The sequence below is a fragment of the Mauremys reevesii genome, linkage group 5 (assembly GCF_016161935.1).
Source record: "Mauremys reevesii isolate NIE-2019 linkage group 5, ASM1616193v1, whole genome shotgun sequence".
Classification (NCBI taxonomy): domain Eukaryota; kingdom Metazoa; phylum Chordata; order Testudines; family Geoemydidae; genus Mauremys; species Mauremys reevesii.
In genome coordinates this window covers 21,166,738-21,188,369 of record NC_052627.1, presented here as the reverse complement: position 1 = coordinate 21,188,369, position 21,632 = coordinate 21,166,738, and the positions used below count along the sequence as shown (strand labels likewise).

Sequence of the window (21,632 nt, the reverse complement as noted above, 5' to 3'; positions counted from 1 at the left end):
TAAAGACAAAAGGGATTTGCATCAGCACAGCATAAAGAAGAATTTAGCCCATTGTATGCTTATTGATATGGTATGGCCTTGATGTACGATCATTTAACTTAGCAATGAAAGGTAATGTAAGATTTTCACTGACTCCAAATTTTATAGGTTCATCTCAGTTGCACTAGGTCAGTGCCATATCTTCTTATAATGCCAGCAGGACAACTGTGAATCTGTTGATAAAGTATTCCCTAAAAGAGGGCCCTTCAATTATTCTGAGGTTAGTCTAGAGATGTTTTTCTATTTTGAATCAATCACTTCCTCTTGCCAGTGTGTTTTGTGTGCATTTGGCATGGGGCGAGATAGGAATAAGTCAGTCTCAAAACACAGCGAGGCAGATCCTGGTAAAAACCGATGTAGCTCCTTTGTCTCCAGTGCAGCTATGCTGATTTACACCAGCTGAGCATTTGATGCCTTTAGTGGAAAACTAGCAAGTGACATGGTATTGGGCAGATAATTTAAAAGTCATTTCTTCTTCATTACAACATGTTGGTCATTTTGGTTGCTTTAAAATTCATTTTGACTTTAATATAAACAATGGATAGACACACTGCAAATATATAGTATACAACAAAACTCATTGGATAATTCCACCTGACACACAATATTCCTCAGCACCAGGATTAAAAATCTACAAACCCCAGGAGCGTATATAATGTCCAAAAGCATGTCTTTAACAAAGAGCACATTTTAGTAGTTAGCAGTAATGCCACTCATTAAAGATGGGTTCCCCCCTCCCCTTTTCTTACAGGCATCATGTTACATTTTGCTGCACCTTCCTGAGAACGTTGAAAACAATTGCCATGCAGAGTACAGTATTAGCATTAACAAAATCAATCATGGTCCTGCTGTTCATTGATTGTAATAGTAATCATGGCCATATACATCATACCCATGCCCCTTGTAGTAGCCATATTCATCCTCATACGTTCTGTAGCTGTCCCCTCGGGGATACCCATTCTCCCTGCCGTCGTTATAATCTGTTTGGCTTTCATAGCCATTTTCATAGCCCGTGGAGGTGGTTTCTCCATTTTCAGAACCCCACAGATCCCCAGGGGTGGTGGTGTCATAAACGCCCTGATCCTCAGTAGGCGTGGTGTCATCTGCCAGGGTGGTGATGACGATGGTCGTGGCTTCACTTTCATTCTCTTCCTCCTCCTCTTCAGCCTCTCCATTGCCGCCATTCCCATTCTCTGTGTCCGTACCATTGGTGCTCGTGCCATTGCCGCCGTTGCCGTTCTCATCCACTTTTTCAGTTTCCTCCTCCTCTTCTTCATTTTCCTCCTCCTCGTTTTCATCGCTGTCTTCTTCACCTTCAGAGCCTTCGCTCTTCCCACCTTTTCCAGGAGCTTTGCCTCCCCCAACCTTTTTAGAGCTTTCACCCGTTTCAGCATTCTCGGGACCTTGGCAGTCTTGCGCCTGTGTCACATATGGCAAAATAGTTCAAATTTACAAAGGGATAAATATACAAGGGACAGATACAGTCATTCGAAAACTTTTAACGTGGGGCCAGACCCTGAGCTCTGAGAACTTCAGGCAAGGTGTGTCTTCCCCTAATGGACCACACACGGGTAGGAGGGAGGAAGGATTCCCTCCCGGCTTCTTGCATGGCCCATGGAAGGGGTTGTCACAGTTGCAACTCAGTCATTTGGGGGTGGGGGTGGTTCAAGGACTGCATTCCAAAAGCTTCCCCCACTCTAGGGGGAAATGGCTGGGAAGTAAGCAGAGGTATGGCTCTCTATTCATACCCACCCACAATGACTATTAAGCTGGCTGGCCCACTGGGCAGCAATATGACAGAGCTTTCAAAATGGGAAAGACAAAATTACTCTCAGTGCAATTGGGAACATGCAAAAGGCACTGTGCCTGTCTGAAAGGCACACGTTGACTCTTACACGAGCTAAGGAGCTGGTAATACATGGATGCAGACAGCGACTCCTTTCAGGATGTTTACCTCCCAGCAGATATAGCTAGGCATATCCTCCACTGGCTCCTAAGCCCATACCAAAAAGCTGAATGTGCTCCAGACCAAGAAGCATTGAATACATACTGTATTTTATAGCACTGGTATTTCCCCCTGCTTTGGGAACAGAAAGACATTAAGGCACAGTAAAGCCTGCCTTCAGATTGTAAGCTGTCACCATATATGTGTTTTGTACGGTGCCTACTATAGCGAGGGACCTTACCTGGTCTAGGCCAATAGGAGCTCTTGGAAACATAAACACCACTAATGGTTAGGTCACAAACTGGGGTTTAACAATGGGAACCATCTAATAAAGGAGCTGAACTGTATTTAGTGGGCCTGTTCTCCAGCGTAAATCAGGAGTCCATTGAGTTACACCGGTGTAAAATGGGTGAGCTGAGATTCAAGCTCAATGTATTTTGGGATTCCTTGGGCCAGTCTATTGGGTTTGTGGGGGGGAGGGAGAGACAGCCTTTTGTACTGGCTTCATTGTATTTATAAGCTTAGTGGAGGGCTGCAAATATTACCTTAGGGATTTTGGTTTCTCCTTTACCAAGGTCTTTCTTGCCTACAGCCTTCTTTCCAGTGGGAGCCTCTGTAGTAGATTCTTCACCTCCATTCTCTCCATTGTTTCCTTCGTTGGACTGCTCCTGCTGAGGTATTACATGACACTGGTCACAGAGGCTGTTTTAGTTTTGACAGAGATATAAAAATAATCTCATCACGTGAGCAGTAAACATTTCAATAGAGGGAATTGTTTTTCCCTTCTGTCCTTGCTCTGTCTGCCTTAAATATTGAAGGAAAGCACTTTTTCTTAGGAGCTTGCAGTGCTCATCCTTGCAGGGAAAACAAAGACTCCTGAATGTGTGTTTTGGCTGTGGAGTTCAAGAACAAATAATTTTAGAGCTCTGTTTTCAAAGGCTGCCTCAAACTTGAGTGTGCATGGTCATCTGCAAATCTAAACAAACAGCCTGCATGAAAATCCCATTATCTGCAGGAGGAAATGATTGTGTGAACAAAATTACAAGCACAAATTTAGTGATGAGGTGTAGAGGCTGCTTTAATAATTTCACCTTTAGGGGCACATTTTTTCTAGAAGAAGCCTGAGCTGGTGTGTTCAGCTACCATGATTATTTATATACATTAGTATTGTGCACATATAACGCACAAGTAGCCATTTAGTAGTCACAGTTGCATGTGAAATTTTGTACCTCTAGGCTTAGTGCTGGACTAGGGGTGCTGGGGGTGCTGCCACACCCCTTGGCTTGAAGTGGTTTTCATTATATACAGGGTTTACTGTTTGGTTCAATGGCTCTCAGCACCACCACTAGAAAAATTGATCCAGCACTCCTGTCTCTATGGTAAAATGTAAGCCCTATGGCTAAACTGTTAAATCTGCATGTATGCAGTTAGTTGCATGTGCTAAAAAGCACATGCACTTGCAACCCTAATGTACAAGCAGTTACAGCTGTAGTGCATGTAGTAATTGTAATTACATAATGAGCAGTTCAAGTAAGACTCTGGGTTTGTGTGAATTTAAATATGCTACTTGACCAATGGACAATTGGGACCACTTCTCGTTTTATGTTTTTAGAGCTGAGGTTTTTTCACAGTGTAGACCATATCTTAATATAGTGATCCTCTAACTGGCCACTAAAATCCTGTTCACAATCACACAACATCCCAAAGAACTGTTAACTCTGCTCAGAAAACTGGGACTACTTTGGGTTTTGTATTTTCCCTGTTTTTTTTGTTTTGAGGCTTCAGTGAAAACCAAACTAGTCCCATCCTTCCTTTGTAATTACATGTCAGTGACTGAAGCTGAATGTTTTTGTTTTTGTTTCTTGTTTAACAAAGTATGTCATTTGAAAGAACCAAATTAAGCTTTGAAGTAGGGATGAGTGAACTTGTTTTGCCTAACTTCAAATGCACTCAAACATAGTGGGTTTGAACGTTAGAGACATTAATGAGTTTGCTTTCTGCTTTGGAGTATCTCTGGAAAAGTGAGCAGATGAAAAAACACCACTGAAGAAATAAAGTGCAAAGTGGATCAGATTGTTGGCAAGAGTGAAAAAATATAGAGACAAAGACAATGACAAAGCAGCAGAGAGGGAAGAGTGAAAAATTGTAATGAACAAATAAAAGTGATATAGGGGGCCCACTTCTGCCAGACTGACTTCTGAGGTTTGTTTTCTATCTCTAACACATTACTGTAAAACAGCTGTGTATTGATCTATTCTGGCTACCAAGAGGGCTGTGGAGGAAAAAAAATATGAAAGGTCTGGTGAGGGAGCCTATCCTTGGGGTGGAAGTGAAGTCCCTGGCTTCTGCGGGAAGTGGACTGAAGAGCTGGGTGGATAGCTTTAGTGCTCAGTTGAATGGGAGGGACATTTGACTTGTGAGGCTATGGATGGCTAGCTTCACCTGTTCTCAAGGCTGACATTGGGGAAGAGAGAAACCTATTTCTTAAATCATAGATAGATACATGGTGCTTGTGCTGGTTCTTTTAGTTAGCATGACCAGACAGCAAGTATGAAAAATCAGGACAGGGGGTGGGGGTTAACAGGCACCTATATAACACAAAGCCCCAACTATCGGGACTGTCCCTATAAAATCAGGACATCTGGTCACCCTAGTTTTAGTAATTCCTCTTGTTCCTCTGGCAAGCCTGGCTTGATTTTTCTTTCTTATTTTTGCACACAGCCAATTATTAATGTTAGAATCTGTAAGAATTTCATAGATTTCCCCCCTATCTTCTGAGGACTGCCTTGTTTATATGACCAGTAGTACAATACTAAAGAGAGGAACAGTCTAATGTGATCACCTTCAACACACGCTGCTCAGTATCTAAAGAGGAATCAAGGAAGGTGAACCTTAAATCTTGGGTTAATTTAGTGCCAGTTAAAACTTGTTATTTTCCACTCTGTTGCAAGAGCCACCCAATTGCATGATGTGGTTGTCTGTGTGGATAGGAATCAGAGGTTGTCATAGGCCCAATAAAATAATTATTGTAGTTATGCTATTTATATAGCCATTGCTGAGGTTCTGCCTTTTCATTATAAATTATCTTTCTCTCCAGTGCCTTCAAGGCTAAAGCATGCCACAGAATTGTCTTAGCCTGGAAACCACTTTTTAAAAAACAATAGAGAATAAAGTCAATGTTTCTTCAAGCCACTTTGGTTCACTTCAGAAATTACTATCCGAAACCTCAAGTCATGTAAACAAAATTCATAAGGAGATTTAAGAATTACAAGTAAAAGCACTTTAAAAGAGAAGTTAAAGGGTTATTTTTTGTTGTGGTTTTTTTTAAAACCAGCCAGGACCTGGTTCTATGCTTTCAGGGCTCTGGGTTTCTCCTGCCAGAGTTGTTTATATCACCAACACCTAAACAGTTTCAGCATGCAGATTCTGGCTCTGCTCCAGGTTGTCTGCATGTCATCAACACTTCCCAAAGGAAAGGCAGAAACCTGACTCTAGTCTTGGCAGGTAGATAATAAAAGAATTGTTTTTATATGACAGCATTATGCCTACAGATGAATACAGACACAATATACATGGTAATGCCCTGCCTTTTAAAATGTGGCCTCTATTTTTGTGGAAACCATTTTGTGGATAACTGTAAACTCAAAGTTAGAGATTAAATGCTCACCTACCTGATGTCGATGGCAATGCACCCATAATTAACATTGTGCCCACCCGAACAGAGATCATGCTGAAGCCCTTTCCAGATAAGACTCATCTCTAAATATAGGCTTACATTTTCAATACAGATTAATGGTTCTGGGTGTCTCAGTTTGTGGGTGTTCAACTTGAGAGACTTTCAAGGGGCGGGTGCTCCACATGTTCTGAAAATCAGGCCCCTTTAAAACCTCTCATGTTAGGCACCCCAAAAATCAGTCCTCATTTTGGAAAATCTTAGCGGTGCTAGTCTATAAATGTTTAAGCTATTTGTGCTCCTCCACAAGGAGAGGTATTTTGAAATATATTTTCCTCTTTCCTCTCAAACTGATAGGGCAATTTATTCGCCATCACAGTTCCGGTTTCGTCTTCCCTGCCAACAAAGATACCAATTGGGGAATAAATTTCAAATGAGTTACTCTGTTTAGAATCCTGGTTTGCTGACTATGAGCACGAAAAGCCAAATGAATGGAAACAGAGCAAAGAAAGCCCCACAGGACTGAGGAATGAACTCAGACTCAACAAGTCAGGATATCTGGGCCACAGCTACTAATACATGCTATGGAGGTGAGTGGGGGGGTAAGGGCCACTGTTTGTTCTCCTGCTTGTGGGGTTTCAATCCTATAGATTTGTGCTTTGTATGGAAACACTGGTGCCCTGTCTTGCTTACGCTTCCCCCATTTCCCCTGTGCTGAGCTGCAGAGATCTCCACAGCACATAGGTTGCAGAATCTCTATGCACAAAGCTGTCAAATAATTATTTTCTCCCGTGAAGCTGACATATAGATTTTTCAACTGCCTTTGGGTATTATGCATCCATGTAGCATGCCCCAGGATTTAACCCTAAGTATTTGCAAATAAAATTGCATGATTATTTTCAGTATGTAGATTTAGAAGTGTAATATATTCCTTTCCCTGGATACCTGTATAATTAACACCAGTGGTTGATGTATAAGTGTGTGGAAAGCCAGGTAAGCACAATATATATAATGGCATCTTTGTAAGCCATAACAGTCATTCAGGCCAAAAATTCAGTGTTATAAATACAGTAGTCTCTAAGCACACATTGACCCAAGAGACCATAATGGTGGCAAAGAAGCTATTACTGCCTGTCCAGATCAAAATATGCATTTCCAGAAATAGTATTACACCAAATTACATGTTTACGCAAGAGATTATATCAGTTTTGAAGGAGCCAACACAATCTAGAAAGTAAATAGTAATAGGAGAGGATGCTTAACTCCTAGTACTGCAAATACACCGCATGGTTATGTGATGGAAGTACTCTCTCTAGTCAGTGTTCCCTTTTCTGTGTTGATGGGTTTGTTTTATGAGTTAACCCCGGGGCCACTCTTGTTTCTGGGTCACTTTGTTCCCTTAAGGATTAGGTTGCAGAATTCTGTGGTGTGCCAACAGGGAGAACAACTTCTGTGTTGGTAAAATAAGGACTGGTGAATCACCAAACCCAAGAACAGTACAGAAGATTGCATGCGGCTATACATACTGTCCCACACAAACACATACAGCCAAAGGAACTGGAGGTATGGCCAAATCCTCAGTTAGTTTGAATCAACAACATTACATTACTGTCAATGGAGCTCTGCAAATTTACATCAACTGAGGATCTGGCCCACAGACTCTCTAAGGAAAGAAGAGTTTAGTTCCATAATTCTCTTGATCTAAATGTAGAAAACCTAGTTCTATGGTCTAATCGTTAAGCAGGACTTTCCACGGCTAGTGCCTCAGTTTACCCAGCTGTAAAAAAGCTGGTAACAATACGTACCTGTCTCACAATGTTGTTTATAAAGTGCTGTTTTAAAGAGGTTCTTAGATGAAGGGCACTATCAAAGTGCTGAACATTATTAGCATTTCATCTTAATAGGCCTGAAGCAAGTCTGTTTTGGTAATTTTATCAAGCCCTGCCCATTTCTAAACCTTTGGAATCAGAAAGCCTGGACTGTGTCTCAAAGATTAGTCCTCCCACCACCCACCTTAAAAAAAAATGACTCAGGGCTTAAAAAACATAGCAGCAGTCCAGAATGGAAACCTGTGGGTAGTTAACAATCCTGACCATGATCATTCGCAGAGTCCAGACTATACAAAAATCCCCATTTTATGTTTGATTTTTTGGTGCTACTTGGTTTATTTTGACAATGGCCATGCAAGTTACGTACCCCTTCTTCTTCTTCCTCCTCCTCCGAGCTGTCTTCTTCTTCTGAGTCACTGCCCTAAACAGAGGGAAAATTGTGAGCATTTCCTTTCCTGTGCTTGCAGAAAACTGGTGGGGGGGGGGGAAGTGTGTGTGTTTGTGTTTCTAAGGATTGCATATAAAGCACTGAAAAGATTCTACATGGATAATTGATCTAAAAAAAAAAGGTATCTACAAGGTTAGACAGACAGTTAAAGGATTCTGGTGACCTTATGATGGTGAACATGAAACTTGTGATGCAGGCAGTGGTGGAGAGTCAGGTGGAGAAGGGTTTGTCATGTCAGTGGAACCTTGAGAGGTGTGTGTGTGTGTATGCCACAGTTATACTGATTATTCCACCAGCTTCTCAGGGGAGCATGTTGTACCAAAAATGGCTGATGTGGACAATGCCTTTCATCACAAAGCACCAATTACATGCATGCATCCTACTGAACCAGAGTGACCTTCGGGGGGGGGAGCACAGCCGCCAGCCAGCACACCACTGCTGCACAATGATTCTGTGCACTGATAAGCCCTGAGCCTTTCAAAAGGCATCAATAGGTCCTTCAAATTCCACACTCAATAGACAGATTTTTAAAGTCTTGTCTGAAAATTTTGTGGGACTCAGATTATGTATATTGAGGATGGAGGGCAGGATCAAACTGGCCTACAGCTGATTGAATCTGTCCTCCTGAGAGACTAAACATTTCAAACGTGGTGTGTAGCCCATTAAGCCATCTCACTCACTGGACTGAAAAGCTCCATTGCTGCTCTGTGTGCTTCACCTCTCATTTTCACTGTAAATCTGCTTCTGTCTACAGAAAATCTTCTGCCAAATATCTTGCCTCTCCAACAACTTATCCTCTGTTATATATACTGCTACCCCGATATAACACGAGTTTGGATATAATGCGGTAAAGCAGTGCTCCAGGGAGGCAGGGCTGCACACTCCGGTGGATCAAAGGAAGTTCAGTATAACACGGTTTCACCTATAACGCGGTAAGATTTTTTGGCTCCCAAGGACAGCGTTCTATCGAGGTAGAGGTGTACCATCAGACTCTCCCAGTAACCACAGAGATTCATGGAAAAGAATAGAGGCCTTGGACAATAAGCTATAGGGGGACAGAATCTTCCCTTTCCCCTGCCACCATTCAGTGCTACACTGTGCTTTTCCACCCTGGTTCAGCCAGTTACTGACACAGCACGTAACACTTTCAAAGCGCTGCTCAGCCATTACATTGATTTATGACCGTTGTTACTAGGCAGGCAGAAAGGGTACCAGAATCTGGCCTTAACTAATTTAGACTCGCAGCCCTCCATGAGATAGGTATGTAAACATCAATTTCTGGATAGAACGGATGTGCTTTGAAATAGATGTGGTTTCGCATCATTCAATTTTTCACCCCAGGTGTAAGTAATGTTTTGACTGGATATCTTAAGAATTCTTATAAAGGCAGCAAACATTTCTACTAATATTATCTGGGAACCAAAGCATTAGCTCTGCATACAGGGCTTTATTGTGACTAATATTTCTGGAGGTGAGGATGTAGGGAAATCCAGGAAGCCCACAAGCATTTTTGGCCTTGGAGCTTGTAACTTCTGTACATTGACATTTGTGTTCAGCATAACTGGGGACTAGATAAGAGATGAGTTCACAGGACCGTCCTCTGACATTCTGAGTGAGAGCTAGAGAGGGGCCCGCACAAAAATATATTTGTACCAGAGGGACACGCCAAACCACTGTGCTGCTGGGACATCATTTTCAGAAGCAAGACCATTTTTAGCTTCAGAGGAAATCTATGACTGTGCCTCTGCCAGTCAAAAGAGACAGATTTTGAGTCCATGAAAAATAATTTCAAACTGCTGGGGGATTGTTTTTTAAAAAAGCTTATAGTAAATTCTGCCATTTTTCCTATTTTCTCCTATTTTTTTCAGTTATAAGCAAAATTACTTCTGCCAGTGGAGTCTCCTTTGCTGTGTGATGCATTATGCAATTACATATCCTGCTTTCCTGTAACCTTGAGCCATGCCAATCGGTGCCATTTCCAGAGGCCATACTGAGGTAAATGATGTCATATTCTCGGCAGCACTGCCGGGCAGGATGCAATCCATACGGCTATACTGGCCACAGTTCTGGACAGGCCTTTGTTTACTGCTTTAAAATGTGTGTAATTATTTTATCTTCTATAACAGTGAGTCTCTTTTAAATGACATGTTTTGTGTCAGTGCCACTCTGAGTCGCACCAAATGTCTTTGGAACATGAACCTTGTGGGCGAGATGTTCCAAAGATCTCGACTTATTGGGGTGCTGAGCTCTTCTTTGTAAATCTGGTCAAAAGTGTTACAATGGGGGCGACTGGGCACCAGGCCCTTTTCATGACTGCCTTCCAGCTCCTTTCCACAGGCTTTGACAGCATAAAAGGCGGTAAAGATACTGTGGAGAATTCCTGGGGAATTCACTGGCTCTCCTCTGTTACCTGCAGCAGCCCCCAGCTCAGGGGTCACGTTGGGGGATGTTCCCGGAGAGAAGGAGGTGCGCCTGGGGCATTCCCACATCTGACTATTGCTGAATGTCAGCCAACCCCATAGTCAACTGCGCATAAGCGGAGCCAGCCCGAGGGGTGGGCAGCCAGGGTAGAGGCTCTGGATGGCAGCTTACAGGGGTGCCACATTGCTTGTCTCTCTTTTTGTTCCTGTTGTTGCTGCTGCTTGGCTGGTTGACCCAGCCATTTGGGGAGTTTTTTGTTTTGTTTTTTTGTTTTAAACTCGGCCATTTGGGGGGTGCCAAAAATATTTTTTTGCTCTGGCAGCAAAACACTAAAGGCCGGACCTGGGCATAAATTAGCATGGCTGAAAAAATGGATATAACGGGCCTGATTTTCCTTTTACTTACCCCAGACTTACACTAGTATAAATTTGCTGACTTCAGTGGAGTTAATCCTAATTTACACCACTACAAATGGATCAGAATCAGGCTCAGTACATGTACAGCACCCAGAAGGCCAGATCATCAGCTGTTGTGCATTGCTGCAGCTCCATTGAGCTACAATATTTAAACCAACTGAGAATCTGCCGCCCACCCCACCCTGCATCCCCCATAGGACCCACACTTGTGCCAGTTCAGCTTTTGGAGGTTTCATTTTGTTTTGGCTAGAGAAACATTTGGAATGAAATCTTGGTCCCATTGAAGTCCAGGGGATTTTTGCCATTGAGTTGCATGAGGTAAGGATTTCACCCACAGGCTTTTGTTTGTAAAACTGAATCAGTTATATATATAAATCAATATGAATGGTTCATTTTCTCCATTTAAAACTATAGAGAAAAAATTTCACACACCTAAAAGAGAATTTAAGAGATCTGCAGAATCTTGAAGCAGATTAGGTTCAACCATCTGAATAAGAATAAATTAGCATCCCTAATTGTCTTTGGAACATCCCAGGCCAAATTCATTCCTGGTACAAATGAGTTTAACTCCACTGCTTTCAGGTAATGTTGATGGAATTATTCCTGCTTATGCCAAAACTGAGTTCAAATATATGTGAATTGTTCCAAATAACTTTAAATGATCTGGAATTGGCCATCATTTTTGTCCAATAGGTATTTAATTGTTTTAAGTGTATGGATCATAATGCAACCGGCAATGTGTATAACTGTTAAGGAGCCAACTCCTTTTAAAAAGCTGCATTTACCTGAAATCTTCTCTGTGGTGGATACGCATAGGCATATCTGTAAAAATAATATCGATGTCTGTTCTTGAAAACCTAGCAAAAAAGTAAAAAAACTAAATCAATTTTGGTTTCAGGGATTGGAGCTTAAGAAACAAGTGAGCGTAATTCTAATACACTAAAATAATCCAGCAAGGCTGATATCATACCGCGTTTTCTTCCGAGTCATCTGATTTCGCTCTTCTATAGAAGCTTTTTGCCTGTTGGAAAAGGTCATGTTAATGACTGGGTCTCCTACTTAAAAACAGCAGCAAGGCAAAGTCACTGGCAAGTGGTATTCTAGTGCCTCATCAATGATCTAGAATTGTTAGTCAGTTGTTGAAGCCACTTACTGAGAAAGCACAGGCTATTCCCAAAAGGCAGATAAAGATAAGTGCAGTCCTCATTGTTGTATTTTCTGGAAGTAACAAGAACGGTAATGTTAGTATATTTACTTCACATTTATGAAACATCAGCACAGCAAGGGAGCTCCTGGGCTAATGACTTATGCAGTATTTTCATCCAGAAATACCCCAGTGACATTTAGACAGACACGTGTTCATGGATCATTCATTAACAAGTCCTGATCGGTGACTATAGTTGCCATTTGCAAGTACTCACCAAATAGTTTGTGAACAATGTTTAATCAGTTTTTTTCTTTGTGAACTAGTCCTTCGTTTGCATTGCATGACTGGGCTTCTAAGTCACATGGCAATGTTTCTGCTCCCTGACTGGACAACTCGATTTTTAAAACAGGAGACTAGAGAGTGACGAATAGCGAGCAATTACAATGAATAATGTACATCTAGTTTGAGTTCTTGGCCAAATAATCCTTCATATAAGAATTCACAAAACCTCTGGGAATTGCACTCATTTTCACAAACTGGTTGTCTGTATCCTCGTGAATAATTCATAGGGTGACATTATGCAGATCAAGCTTGTCACATTAATTCATGAAAATATTAATGAGTCACTTTCTGTATTATTCAACACATTAGTCAAGAGACCACAGTAACACTAAGTAACTCTTGAGTGCAGGAAGTCAAGAATGTTGAAATTCCAGGAGGAAATATTTAGATTGGTAGCATGTAATTACCCACCCTGGAATTTGGCCAGTTCCTTGGGGTTAATTCCTCCATCCTTCTGAAAGGAAACTTTTATGATCTCAAGTAAATTTTTATGTTTGAAGGCACTTCCTGTATCACCATTTTCCTAACTTCAAGCTGAGGTTTCGCTATAGTAAGAATACTAACGTCACCATGATTACGGCTGCCAAACGTGGGTTTTCCTCATAGGTCTCCCTTCCACGTAATCAGCTGCTCTAACCCTGGTAATCAGCTGATTAGCAATGAGAGTAGAGGTCACAATGTGGGCTTACATAATATTTATGTTTAGAGCGCCTGATATTTGTATGATATTTAGACCCCTAAATCACCTGATCTGAATAATGGTCTATTGCACCTTTCCTCAAACTTGCTTGAGACCTCAGGACTTTGACAGGCTCTGGACATCATTCACTTAACTTTTAGTTGTCTCCAGGGGGAAATAGTGGCCTGCTATAGGGTTTCTGAGGAACAGCTGACTCCGTTATCCACTGTCTTTGAGATAAGTGTCTAGCAGGTCTACTACCTCTTCAGCCCTGTCAAGTCCACCCAATTATGTCTTGAAGTGAAGAAGTATCTTCTTCCTTTGTCTATAGAACAGGACCAGGAAACACATCTCTAGTTCTCATTCAATTTTCTCTTCAAGTCCTCTAAACCTGGGACGGCTCTGAGAGCTGGTGGGAAATTGCCTTTTAGTGCTAAGGTAATGAGGAATCTTACCAGACTCCTACTCCTACCCACCCGCCTCCCCAGTAAAAGTAAATCGGAGAGATCTAAACACTAGGAACCAAATTCAGACATTGTGCAAGTGGGTGCAACTGCACTGTAGTTCATGACATTTCAGAACTTGCAGTGGTCTGATTTTGGTTCTAATGTGGTTGTCGTGGTTCTTCACTGAATTACAGATTTCTCTTTGGAAGTGGTAATAAACACAGATTCTGAAAGCAAAAATATCCATAACTTGCACAACTGCTTCTTTCATTAAGACACTGAGACATAAGGAGTCAGATGTATATCAGTGTAGCTCTGTAGACTCCAGTGGAGTTATGTTGATTTATACCAACTAAGGATCTGGTCCCAAACTTGCAAATTACACCTGTCCATAATATAACACCTAAAAACTCTGCTTTTGGGATCATTTCTAAAGTTTGTAACAAGAGAAATTGTATTAATTTTTTTAAGCTGTGGGAAAATCTGTTTCTTCCATTCTGCAAATTTCCCCCTATGCTGTATTAAACATAGGTCAGAAAAGAGTCAGAAAAAATTGTTTTCTTAGGGTGTTCAGTAGGGGTTTGATTATATTTCACTTATGAAATTTTTATTTTTTCACATTTTCTGTCTCATATTGGAGTGGTTGACAAGTTATAATTAGGTAGGGCATAACTTAGTTACCTTTTCATTCAGCTGTATCACAACAATCATGCTGTAAATTCATACCTTCTTTACAAAGTATACAAAGCAGAATTTTGCAATCCAGTTAGAAATAGAGAATCAACAGATTAGAAAAACAGGTGGAAAAAGTTGGTTTCAATTTATACAACATGTAAAGAAACTAAACATAAGAAATCTTACCGGTTTGCAGTCCTGAAGTATACAGGCTAGTTAAAAGAAGTCAGTGGACACAGATTTAATAGTTTTGCTTGCTCACTGTCATCCTACTGGAATATAAACTCTCTTTTTACCCTCCAGTAGCCAATCATCGCCTTGCTTGTGTGATGTCAGCAAGTGGACTCTCACCATAAACCCCCCCAGTTTCAACATTTTTCTAGACACAGATTCAGTTTATAAACATAAAGCTCTGTTCTAGTGCCAAGAGGGTTGTATAGTTTCATTTAATTAAAGGTCTTGTGTAAGATGAAGGGTCTGGATGCTGAGATGTATAATAATGTTCTGGATATAAATTAAAACAAATATTGGGAATTCTGTTTTAAGGGCTTTTTCTCTTTCTTTTTTGGAAAATGTTATATACAAAAGAAGTGGAAACACAACAGTCCTGATTCTCTTCTCACTTAACACCAGTATCAATCTGGTTTATGGCTAGTGTAAGAGGACTATTAGGTCCATAGTGTCATTTGAGCTGGTATAGCTCATGAATATGAATTAAACACAGCATATCTATTATATGAAGCCAGATGCTCACCACAGTTCTGCTACTTTACACCTTTGGAGAACCTGGCCCATTTTACTGTTTTATAGAAAGAAAGGAAGAAAAATGTTACCATTAATAATCATTGGAACCCATACAATGTACATAGAGTTTTTCAATTCAAAGAATCCCAAAGCACTTTACAAACTATACACAGAGATCCCTAGATCCACTACTGAAAAGCAGTCACTTCTCGGGTGAAACGTGGCAATTGTTTAATGGCGTACTGCAAAGCTAAACAACTGTTTAGAACCTAATGTGAAGAACAGCATGTGCAATTGAAAGTACAGGGGAAAAGCTAAACAGGCAGAATGTAGCTATTCAAGTTCGAATTTGGTCAGGACACCAGAGTTAACAACCCTATCCTTGAAGAAATGCCTTCAGATCTATGACCACAAGTGGTCAGGACCTTAGTTTTATGGCTCATCTGAAAGATGCCACCTACTGCAGCGGTGTCCCTTAACACCATGCTAGGGCATTGGTTCATTACTGACTCAGAGGGTAAATGACCACCTACTGAATTACTAGCACCACTTCCAACAGCCCCTAAGTGTTCGTTGGTGGTCTTCCGTCAAAGCACTGTCCAGGCTGGATTTTACACTCATGAAGCACTTCAGTGCGTCGGCATGAATGTTGGCTTGTCTCTGAGTGAAGGCTAATCTTACAATGAACAGTGAGGAGCACTTAGAAGCTGACTGCCCTAACAGATGCTGATATCCCAATGTGGTGGTCACACTGTGTGAGTTGAGGTATCTGGAAAAGGGGGTACATTAATCTGCTTTAGTGCCAAGGCTTCAGTAGCAAAATATGGAGGGCTGGATTCTATAATAGGTTGTGAGGAGCTAAACCTGGTGGTTATTATTGATACCAGGAAGGACAAAGAGGCAAAGAATGAGAGTGTAACTATATGTACAGGGTAGCATTCAGTCATGTATTAGGGATGCAGTGCAGTCCTATTGGGTGACTTTTAGGGGAATTAGAGGGGTCAGGTATCTGCAGTCAGGAGGGTATTGCACACCACCAAAGAGAGAGGAAATCCTTGAACAATGGGCTGAACTCAGACTGGAATCAAGTGGCAGGAAGGACTAGCTGACATTGCTTGAAGGACGGGGTTTTACTAACTGAATAATTAAGACAGATCTTTTTCTCTCAGGAAGTTAAGATGCTGACAAGGGGAGGCAATTATAGGTATGTTTGTTATCCCTAATTCTCCAGGGCAGAGCTGATTTTATACTTTTTGTGGATGTTGGGGCTTGAAATGTGCCCATTACCCTGGGCAAAGTAGACTAGCAATATTTGAAATGGACATCTGATATAGAATGAATTGTCTGGCCCATCCCTAGGTGTGTCTGATATTAGTTATCTAAGACAATGGGGATGTATGTTATATGTGCTCAAAGTGTGGGTGTGGATGTGCTTTTGTTTGCTCATTAGGGCCTTATTCAGGTGAAAGTCACATTCATTTAAATAATCATAAATACCAATTTTAAAAATTAAACCCTTTATTTCTTGGTGGATGGTAGGGGGATTTTTTTGAGTAAGGCAAAGGGGGCTGGTGGTTTTCCTTCACCCCTTGGGCTAAATCCAGGACTGGTGTAAATTAGCATCTCTCCATTGTCTTCAATGGAACTCCACTAATTCATATCAGCTGATGATCTGGCTTCTTTTCTTTTTAATTTTTTCTTTCTTTCTTTATCCTTCCCTTTTTCTAAATCTTTTTCAACACCAGTTTCTCTTCAAACTGTTTCTTTAATACGTCTTTGAGACTTCAAAGTTTTTGCCCTCTAAATCCATTCTCTTTTTTATCTCCGCAAAATATATTTCTTTATTTTGGGTCTTTTATTTTCTGACTTTCTTTTCCTGTTGGCATTTTCTCTTTGTTGGTGTGTCCACCCTGGGGCTGGCAGGAGTGATGCCCAGAGTGGGCAGACAGACTTGTGCTAGCTCTGTTTGAAATAGTGTCTTAAAAATAGCCGTGTGGATGTGGCAGCTCAGGCTAGTGCAATGTTCACACTGCTATTTTGTCTGCCTGCCCTCTCTGGGAATCACACCGCCCAGCTGCAGTGTAAACATACCCTTGGGGTGAAATCCTGCGAGGTGCTGAGCACCTGCCACGCCCATTAATTTGAGAGTAAAGGCTTTCAGATTTGAGGTTTCATAGGAATTGCCATTCTGGATCAGATCTGAAGTCCAGGTAGTATATATTTGTTTCTAATCCCCTCGTTCTTCCCTCTAGTTAACCCACTCCTGTCTCTGTTAGATGTCCCTTCACCCCTCCCTTCTGGATAAATTGTTAAATGCAATTGTATAATGGGGCTGCTTGTGATGGTAAGGTGCTCAACAGTTCGGGGGGCTCACTTCTGGTTTTTCTTATGTTCCTAAGCTCATGCTTCAGGTTTCAGCTGGCCTCCTGCAGGGGTCAGGAAGGGATTTCCCCCCCACACAATGTATTCTTCTTGTGTTTTTTAATCTCCTTTTTCTGAAGCATCCTGGGGGCCACAGCTAGAGACTGGACATTGGATGGGGAAAGCCTGGGCTCTGAGGTGGCATCAAGTCTCCCCTCTCTCAGGTGCTTGGTTGGCTGGTTCTTGCTCCCATGCTCAGGGTCTAACTGATCACCACATGTGGGGTCAGGAAGGAATTTTTCCCAGGTCACACTGGCACTGACCTTGGGGGTTGTTCACCTTCCTCTGCAGCATGTGGCAGAATTAACTGGGTATATGTCATTTAATAATTTCCCTGCCATTGTGGAGGTCTGTTGCACCTGGGTCCCTCCTGTTCTCTGTCTGTGGCACATAATGGTCTAGTCTGCTATGAGCTGTAATACTTTGGTTTAATTTCAGTTGTTCCATTAGTGTGCAGGTGCTGGGTGCTGATGGTGGCCTGAGATAGGCAGGAGGTCAGACTAGATGATCGGGTGGTCCCTTCTGGCCTTAAACTCTGACTCTCTGGGTATGTCAGTAGTGTAGATGCTCAAGTCCTCGGTTAGCAAACCCAGCATCTGCTAAGATGAGTTTTGCTAACGCTGCAATATAGTTATACCCTAGAACTCCCTTCTTTATCTGGGCCTGATCCAAAGCTTACTGAAGTCAGTGGGAGGGCTCCCACTGATTGCAATGGGCTTTGAATCAGGCTTCTTCTCCTCTGTTGCTGTCTCTCTCCCTTTCTACTTTCCCACACTCTCTTTCCCCAGCCTTCTTTTCCATTCCCTGCCTCCCTCATTTTTCCCCTTTCATTCCTTTCCTCGCTCTCTGTGATTGGGCCAAAGGTGCTCCAAGACCCAATCTAGCCAAAGAATGCATCTTTGTTCCAAGCTGGGGTAGGGCAGACAGGCCCCTCATCTCTTGCTGACATAGAAGTTCAACTCCATCATGCAGTCTCCTTTGTGCTTCACATTTGCTTCCAGACAGGTTAGATAGATGCCCAGTTGAGAGCAGGGGCCATGAGTAGGAAAGAGCTGCGTGATCTGCCACTGAAAACACTTATAATCATCAGTGAAATATAGCAATTTGGGTAACTAGGCCATTTTTCATATGGCCACAGACATCCCCAGCCCTAGAACACTGATAAAGGAACTAGACATCTCAGGAACTACTTGGCAGAGCTGGCCACACTGAGAGGGGTAAACCAATTCATCTACAGTAAGGATCAATTTGAACAGCTGCCTGTTTCTCAGACTTGAACCCAAACTGTGCTCAGATCTGGGGGGTTAGATCAGGACCTTCTCTAATTCCAACTTTTGCCCTGCCGCACTTTGAAAACATAATGCACTAGCTACTGCCTGTAACTCTTATTTATTTTTATTTCAGTTGTGATAGCCGTGAGGAAGCTAGCACTGCATATAAGCCTCTGGATAACTAGGTACAGAGTGGGAGTACTAGTGTAGACGCCACGGTGATGACACTGCGATGGATACTCTCCAAGCCAGCAAAGCAAACACCAGCGTGAATGCCACCTAATGAAAAAGAGCCAAAGAAAAGAATTAAATGTTCTGAATTCATGGCAAACTGGAAAGCTCCTTCTGACAGGAAAACCTAGATTATGTCACTTAAAATTCCTCAGTACGGTCTGTTTCCCTTGGGCTACGTTGTAAACACCTGGGTTGGAAATTAGGAAGCTAAAGTTTGGTTTTGTTTATTTTGGGTAGGAACATTCCTGCAACAAGGTTGCTGGTGCTGGTGGTATTGTCCTGAGTCTGTTAGGTGAGTTAAGGTGCCCTGAACATTTTGGTTGAAATTTACAAAGGTGCCTAAAGGAGTTGGACATCCAACTCCCACAGAAAACCTATGGGAGTATGTACTTGTGCAGACTCACCCCTGCAGCGCCTCCTGCTGGTCTCTTAGGGAATTAGCTCTTTTCCCAGCCAGGAGCGCCCTCTGCAGGCCAGTGATCTGCCTGTCCTCTGGCCCCCGTGGCCCTCCCTGGATCCTGGTGCTCTTTTACCTGGGGTGCTGCCCCCTGGCAGTAACCCCTCAGTCTTAGGGTCTCCCCTCTATCCCCACCTCGCCTCAGTAATGGCTACTGCCAGTCATTGTCTAGCCCCCATTCCCTGGGGCAGACTGCAGTATCAGCCACTCATCATAGGCAAAGGGGTTTGGACCTGCTGCCTTGGCCTACCCCTGGGCTGCCCCCTGCAACCCCCAGTACCTTTTAGCCCAATGCTAGGCCACAGCCTGCGGCTTTGCAGGCTGGAGCTCCCCAGCGCTGCTCCACTCAGGTACTTTGTGTCTAGCTCCCTGCAGCCAGGCCCATCTCCCTCTACAAACAGAGAGAGACTGACTGGGCCTCTGGCTCACTGCCTCTTATAGGGGCCAGCTGGACCTGATTGGGGCATGGCCACAGCTGAGCCTACCTTCCCTAATCAGCCCAGGCTTTCCTTCCCAGCCTCAGCCCTCTCCTGGGCTGTTTCTAACCCTTCAGGGCAGGAACAGGGGTCCACCCCGCTACGGAGTAGTTAGCGTGACTCTTTTAGGTGCCTTTTGAAAGAAGCAATTATACTACCCTGTTAATCTATCATTCCTTAAGAGTCATTGTCTTGCTAAACTTTTCCCCTATATTTTTACTATCTCTTGAAATGCCAGTGTGATTATTGTTGTAGCTCTTACATTACTTTAACTTTCTATGGAATATTTTACCTGCTTTTCCAGATTTTTTTGCCTATACGGTTAAGGGGTTCTTGTATAAACCAGGTCCCATGAGCATGCTCTGTACCAGTCTGAAGCAAGAAGGTGAAAGGGACTTTGGATCAGAGACTAAAGACTAAGCTTTTCAGTTCCTTTCCAAGGACAGCTTATGAAATCTTAGAACATCAAGAAAACATCTTAGTAGTTTTAATTTTAACTCCTTATTTTCTGGAAAAAGAATATTCAAAGTATGCCTACATTTAAAAAAAACCCTTTATAATCAATTATAGCAAATTATCAGACAAGGATTGGAAGGCTTGTAAATATTTGATGTTAATGAATTGCAGGGAAATTGGTTACATTGTGATTTGTTTTTCCTATTTATGTTTTTTGACAAAATAGTGAAAAACTAAGCAGAAGTGACCTGGCCAGTACGAGCACAGAATATTGCCATGTTGTTGTAGTTTAATCATGAAGCAAAATTGAATGGGTTTTAAAGTAAGTGTCAGTAAACCTCCTAAGTATGTACAGTCATTACAATTCCATGGATATTGTTAAAAGAGCATCTGGGGAGACTGAGGGAAAAATTGTCTTCAAATGATCTGATAATTAGTGAAGATTGGAATGGTTAGGTGGTATTAAAGAATCAAAAGGGGCCACACTATAAAATGAAATTTGGGATATTCCAATATCCTCCTGAATAAGGGGCTGAACTTTATCTGATATCTAAACCCATTTCAAGGAGAAAGGGATTGACTGAGAGAAGAAACCCCAGTGATATTCTAGATAATCTTCCTTGCAATCTCAGAAAGGGTCAATGTTACTGATTTCATTATAGAACTGAACTTCTAGCTGTGACTCAAGTATTTTTGCATAATTGGTAGTGCAAAAGATGGGTCAGTTTCCATTTGGTACTTAAAGTGTTAATTCATTCCTTAAAAACGGACACATTCTACCATAGAGCAACTCCACCAAAGGCAAGAAATCTTTGATGCATTAATAAGAAAAAAATTAAATGGAATGTAGACAATGAGGAAAAAATTGGAGCTGCCAAAGTTTGAATTAACAAGGTAAGAGAAAAGCTCTTTAAGGTTTTAAATGAGGCAACTTCATTTTAAACTGTTGATTTGCAAATTCCCGGAGAAACGGGCTAATCTTCCATTTATTTTTAGTAGGAATTTTGCTACAGTAATTATAGGACTAGAGTATTGCAACCCCAAGCATTTACAAAACACGAATCAGGCCCCAGAAGATCATGTGATTGGCTTAAAAATCATGAGGGGTTTTTTTTATAATAAATTTTGGTTTCTTGTAATTTGCCTTCTGGGTTTTGAGTCTCTAAGGACTTGGGTCGTGTTTTCAAGCTTTTCTCTGGAACCATAAGGACTAGAAGGTTTTTTTAAATGAAAACTGAGATTGTCACCTAATCACATACTCTAGGAGCTGGAGCTTTAAGAAACACAGCAAATATCACAAAACTGGTAAAATTGTGTATTTTGGCAACACTTGGACTAAAGAATCAATTCCTTGGTGATGATTACTAATGTATAGAAGGAGTGTAAGTTACCAAGTTATGAAAACTGGCATGAGTTATTTCTGATATAAAAACAGGCCTTAGTGCAGGATAGTTAGGGCCTGTGTCTTAGAGGCCAACTCCATTTGAAGTCAATGGGAACTGCAGTTACTTGG

General features: G+C 41.9%; 1 protein-coding gene across 1 annotated transcript; it reads right to left on the bottom strand.

The window, feature by feature from the left end:
* Positions 1–649: 649 nt before the first annotated feature.
* On the bottom strand, positions 650–14,297 carry LOC120405737 (integrin binding sialoprotein). Its single transcript, XM_039539465.1, has 7 exons — positions 14,247–14,297; positions 11,925–11,989; positions 11,742–11,792; positions 11,557–11,628; positions 7,854–7,907; positions 2,530–2,655; positions 650–1,458 (listed from the first exon to the last, which is right to left on the bottom strand). The coding sequence occupies exons 2-7, from the start codon at positions 11,976–11,978 to the stop codon at positions 892–894; spliced, it is 924 nt and encodes a 307-aa protein (XP_039395399.1). The 5' UTR covers positions 11,979–11,989; positions 14,247–14,297; the 3' UTR covers positions 650–891.
* Between the last annotated feature and the right edge of the window lie 7,335 nt (positions 14,298–21,632).

Excerpts from the sequence above, each read along its gene's own strand:
- LOC120405737 (XM_039539465.1), bottom strand. The coding sequence starts at position 11,978 with ATGAGGACTGCACTTATCTTTATCTGCCTTTTGGGAATAGCCTGTGCT. Across the intron at positions 11,793-11,924 it reads GAATAGCCTGTGCTTTCTCA|GCAAAAAGCTTCTATAGAAG; the intron begins GTAAGTGGCTTC and ends CTTTTCCAACAG. Across the intron at positions 7,908-11,556 it reads CACCACAGAGAAGATTTCAG|GGCAGTGACTCAGAAGAAGA; the intron begins GTAAATGCAGCT and ends CCCTCTGTTTAG.